The 5,361-nt window shown below is 55.1% G+C and overlaps 1 protein-coding gene across 1 annotated transcript, besides 5 other annotated features; it reads left to right on the plus strand.

The window, feature by feature from the left end:
• The first annotated feature begins 286 nt into the window (after window positions 1-286).
• Window positions 287-311: a microsatellite.
• Window positions 312-652: 341 nt separating this feature from the next.
• Window positions 653-687: a sequence feature (GA-rich).
• Window positions 688-690: 3 nt separating this feature from the next.
• On the plus strand, window positions 691-4,941 carry TraAM80_01940 (putative basal body component; the record flags this gene model as incomplete). Its single annotated transcript, XM_029378964.1, has 1 exon — window positions 691-4,941. One exon carries the CDS (start codon window positions 691-693, stop codon window positions 4,939-4,941), a length of 4,251 nt encoding a protein of 1,416 aa, XP_029241231.1.
• Window positions 4,942-4,987: 46 nt separating this feature from the next.
• Window positions 4,988-5,021: a microsatellite.
• Window positions 5,022-5,202: 181 nt separating this feature from the next.
• Window positions 5,203-5,230: a sequence feature (G-rich).
• Window positions 5,231-5,317: 87 nt separating this feature from the next.
• Window positions 5,318-5,360: a microsatellite.
• The last annotated feature ends 1 nt before the right edge of the window (window position 5,361 follows it).

Genomic DNA, 5,361 nt, shown 5'->3' on the forward strand with positions numbered 1-5,361 from the left:
TTTACGTCATTGCCTTCAGCTACCCGGTCGTGCCAAAGGGCCAGGCTCGCATCCGCGTGCAGCTTTCCGCGGCGCACAGCACCGAGGATGTGATGCGTGCCGTTGATGCATTCAAGGTGATCAAGAAGGAGCTCAACATGTAGGCTCGGAGGTGTGCAGCTTTTTGCGGCGTACTGAAGTGAGGTTGTAATACGAGCTGGTAAAGGTATTTAAAACAAAACGTCTTGGTTTGCATAAATAGGTAGAGGAGAGAAGTTTCCTGAAGTTGGAGACACGAGTACTCCCCTTTTTATCTTTTTTTTTCTTTTTTTCTGTGGGTGGGTGGGTGTTTAGTGTTTTAGCTGCGCACACTTCCGGAAGCGTCGTATTTTTAAATGATTTTTTTTTGTTTTTCACTTCACTTTTTGCCTCGCCATGCCCCGCGCTTTGGCGATTGGTTGCAGCGACTTCTGCCAGTGAGGGCTCACCGACTCTTTTGTCTTTGCCGCCCGCTACCGTTCTTTTCTGTAGAACAATTTCTTTTTTTTTCTTTTTTTGCCGCGTTCTGCTTCTTTTCTTTTATTGGGTGTCGCGGGTTTGTTCCACTGTGGCATGCATGGGCTACCTCTCTCTCTCACACACACACGTGCATGGATACGTAATGCGGGGGACTGATAGCGATAGAGAGAGCGATAGAGAGAGAGAGAGGTGATGGCTCACGTTGACCAGCTTCTGGAGGAGTACCTGCGTGTCATCAATTCCAAGGACGATGAGATACACGAGCTCATCCGCGGCCTCGAGGAGCGCCGGTGTGAGCTGAAGAAGAAGGAGGACACCTATAAGGTGGATGTGGTGAGTGCGCAGCGGCGGCTGGAGAAGGCGCGGAGGCAACTACGAAGGATGGGACAAAAGTTGCAGGTGAATGAGGAACATATTGACCAGCTTGTTCGGCGCAACGACGTGATGAAGATGCAGGCAGACGCTATGGAGCAGAAGGTAATTGAAGTCACTAACCTTTTAGATCGGAGTAAAGAGAGCCACGGCCGAGAGATGGAGGAGATGCGACAGCGACACTGTGAGGAGGTTCGGTCATTGCATGTGGAGCGCGACAATTTAATGTCAGAGCTAACTCATGCGCAGCAGAAGCATCTGGATGCGCAGAGGACTATGGAGGCATGTGAAGCAAGGGCGCAGCAGTTAAATGCAAGAGAGGCTGCGCACGAAGAGTTGAGGAAGGCGTTCGACGACGTTCGTCGGGAGATGGAATTCATGGTCTCAGCGCAAAAGCACGCAGATGCCTTGGCAGTGTGTGAGGAGTCCATGCGCAGCCAGAAGGCGGCGGCAGCGGCTGAGATAGAGGACTTGAATGCACAGCTATTGATTGCGAAGCGTGTCTCGGGCGAGTGTCAGGGTGAACTTAACGATCTAAGGGTGATGCATGTGCAGTTGCAGAAGAGGCTTGCCGAGACATCGCAGGAAAAGGAGGAGGCGCAACAGCTTCTCGATGCGGAGCGGGAGTCGAGGAAAAATTTGGTTGCACTCCACCAGAGGGAGGTGGTGAAGGCCCGTGAGGCCGCTGAGCAGGCGACGGCAAAGCTCACCGCCACGGCGGAGCAGCTGCAGTGTGGGCAAGCCAAGACACGGGCGTTGGAAGGACGACTCTCAGAACTCTCCGAAGCGTTCGAGCAGGAGGTGAGACGCGGTGGTGAAGAACGCGGGAAAATGTCCTTGCAGTTGACGGCGCTGCAGACGAAATTGACAGAGCAGCAGCAGGAGATGGAACGAAGGCAGCGAAGCTTAGAGGCGAGCTCAGCAGAGCTGAGGGAGCTCCATGCTTCCCTTGCCACTGCAAAGGAGGAGCACCTGCGCTGCATCGCGGAGCTCAAGGAGAAGCTAACACTCGCAGTAGCGGAGCGGGATCGGCTTCGGGAAGATAGGGACCGTCTCACGTTTGAGCTGAAGGATCTGCAGCATCAGCTGGGCAGTTTGAATGAACGCTTCGTGGGGGAAAAGCGGGCCCTCGCCACACGAAACGAGGATGCCAACATCGTCATCGATAGGATGAAGGACCAGCTGAGGGACAGGGAACATCAACAACAAACGTTGGTTGCCACACAAGAAAAACGTCTGCAGGAACTCGCTTGGGCCCATAAAACGGAGCTGGCGGAGTGCAGGCGGGTTTTGGAGAGTGAAATAAGTGAGCTTCGCCAGCGCCTGAACTTCGCGAGTGCGCAGCTGGCAGAAGAGGTTGCCACTAACAAGGCGAACCAACGCGATGTGCAGGCTGCGAATGAGGTTGCGCGAAAAATGCGAGAGGAAAGTGAGCAACGTGCCTCGGATGTTCGTGAGTCCGCAAGAGCGTTGGAGGATGCGAGGGGAGAGTCCATGACCTTGCGAGAGGCACTGGCAAAGCAGAGACAGTTGGTTGATGTCGCTGCGGAGACTGAGGCGCGGCTGCGGAAGTCACTGGAGAAGGTGGAGAGTGACCGCGCGGCGGAGGCGAGGCAGCATGAGCTCACTGTGCAAGCTCTTGGGGATGCAAAGGAGAAACTCGCGGCAAGTCGCAGTGAGGTAACGCAGCTGCGGCGAGAACTTGCGCGGGCACAAGAGGAGCGCGCCAAAAGAGAGCTGGTGAACCGTGCGGCACAGCTGCGGAAGTCGCAAAAACAAGTCGAGCAGCTGGAGCGGGAATTGGTGACCCTGCGGCAGGAGCGACAGCACCAGCTTGCCTCACTGGAAAAAATGGGTGAGGCGTACGAATCTTCCCAAAAAGCGAGGCGAGACGCCACTGATGAGCTTCACCGCCTGCACGCGGAACTGCAGCAAAAGACGAAGGAGTACGCAGGTGTTGCGCAGCATGCGAAGGAGGTGGAAGAACTCGCAAAGCGCAGCTGCGAGGAGTTGGAGCGGGAAATGGCCCGGCGCGACGCCACCATTGACTCGATGCAGCAGGACGCCTCGCTTCTCGCAGACGAGCGAGCAAAGGTGGCAGTGCTCGAGGAGCGGCTCAATCATCAGGCAGACCTTAGCCGTCGCGACGCTGACCTCCTCCACAGTCGCATCGCTGCATTGGAGAAGGAGCTTGACGCACGTGACGCGCAGCTGCACCATCAGGCAGCAGAAGCCGAAGAAATGGCAGAGCAGTTTCGTGCCTTGCAGAGTCGCGCGGGTGAGCTGGAGGAAGCGGTGACGCAGAAGGAGAAGAAACACGCCCTACGGAAGGAGGCATTGCGCAAAGCACTTGAGCAGGTTGATGCCGCTGTGGAGCAAAAAGTGGCGGCCGAACATATTTTGTCAAAAGCCAATACGTCACGTGAGAAAAGCGTTGAGTCTTACAAAGCCGAGTCGGGGCGAATGCAGGAGCAACTGCAGGTGGCTCGTGCAGCGCAACACGCCGCGGAGTTACGGCTGTCGTCACAGGAGGAGGCGCTGGCGGAGGCGACGAGGACTTTGAGTGCCACGCAGGAGGTGCAACAGCAGCAGCTGAGGCGTCTAAAAGAGGAGCACACCACGGTTCTGGCCAAAGCTTCCGATGAATTAAATGCAGCACTTAAGCGCGTGGATTATTTGACCCACGAATTGGCGCAGTCACGACAGGCACTGCGTGAGGTGGAGGAAGCTAAGGAAGAGGCATTGCGGTATGTGAAGGATTCCCAGCGCAGGCTGCTTGCGTCGTACAGTCGTCTTGTTTCAAATATGGCCGAGGAGGTTATGATGACAAAGGAAATGTTTGGTGACTTTGTCATTTCTGTTACAACGCGCTCCTTCTATCAGTTGCGTAAAATTGCGCACGAAGGGTGGGACATTGCCATGTCATTTAAGCAGCAGTGCGGTGAGGGCCTGCGGCAGCTGAAGGAAAAAATGGAACGCGAGATGGAAGAGTTGAAGCGGGCCCACGCCGACGAGGTGCAGGTGGTACGGGATGAGCGAAACAGGGAGGTGTCAAAGCTGGGACTTCAGCACGAGGCCACCGCTGCGCAGTTGCGTCAGGAACTGGTTGACGCCACGGAGCGGGTCTCACGCGAGCGGGAGGCGGCGCTGAAGGAATGCCACCGCAAGGAGGAGCAGTTGCAGCGCGAACGGCTGGAGCTGGAAAGCGCGCGGCTGGAAATTGCTCACCGTGGGGATCAGATTGCCGCCTTGAAGGAGCAACTCCGCGGGTTTGAGCAGCGGTCGGAGGCGGAGCGGACGCTGCTCGATCAGGAGAGGCGTACCCTGCAGCAGCAGCAGGAGCGCATCCGTCAGCGTCTGGACGATCGCACGATGGAGCAGAATAAGAGCGAGGTGGAGGCGCGAGAGCTGCGCTGCGAGATTTCTGCGATGCAGCACGTGTTGCAGGAGAAGGATAATGCGTTGGCAAGCGAGCGCGAGCGGGCTCGACAGGAGAGCCGTCGACTGACGGCGCTCACCGCCGCCAAAGAGACACTGCATCGACAAATAGAAGAACAGCGACGGCAGATGCAATTGCTGCAGCTGCAGCTTTCGGCGGCCAAGCAGGGGGCGCAGCAAAGCACCCACACCGCAGCCTCGCAGCAAAGTCGGCTGGAGGAGCGTGTCGCGGAGCTCACAAAGACGCTCTATACGGTGGAGTCGGAGAATCAGCGTCTTGGTCGTCAGACGCACAAGGACGAGAAGAAAATTGCTGTTCTTGAGAAGGAACTCACAGAGTCACGGAAGCGTGAGGCTGAACTTTCCAGCCAGCTGCAGACACGTAAATCTGAGAGCTCGGCCTTGAAGGAACGCTGTGCGAATCTTGAATCGCTCAAACACATTGCTGAGGTCGCTCTTGCCGAGACACGTCTGCGGGAAAAGGACCTTCTTGAAAAAATTGAGGAGCTGCGCTCCGCACAGCAACTGATGCAGCTGTGCTTTGACAAACAGCAGGAACAGCTGGAGGTGGGACGCCGAATACATGAGCAAGACGTCAATCGAAGTGGATTGCTCTACAAACATGACCGTTAATGACATTTCTTTGAAGTTACATTTTTCAGCGATTACTTTTCTGCACGTTTGTGTGTGTGTATGTGTATGTATGTGTATGTCAGTAGTGGCGCAGGCTTGCGCTGGTCTCTTGTTGTTGTATGCAATATGCATATACATAGATATATCCTCTGCTCTGCTACGTATGTATGTACGTTCGCGCGAAATTACATAGATAAGTGTTACCGTTACTGCCTTTGGGAGCAGTCGTATGTGTGTGTATGTTCTGAATCTTTCTCTTTTGGGGTGGGGTGGGGGTGGGGGTGGGGGGTGAAGGTTCTGATCATCGTGGCCAGACGTTGTATTCAATTGAAGTTTCACTTGACCTCTGTTGCCGTGCCTGCTCGTACACACACGCATATAATATATATATATATATATATATATATATATATATATATG

The sequence above is a fragment of the Trypanosoma rangeli genome (assembly GCF_003719475.1).
Source record: "Trypanosoma rangeli strain AM80 chromosome Unknown Tra_15.4_contig_00042, whole genome shotgun sequence".
NCBI lineage: Eukaryota > Euglenozoa > Kinetoplastea > Trypanosomatida > Trypanosomatidae > Trypanosoma > Trypanosoma rangeli.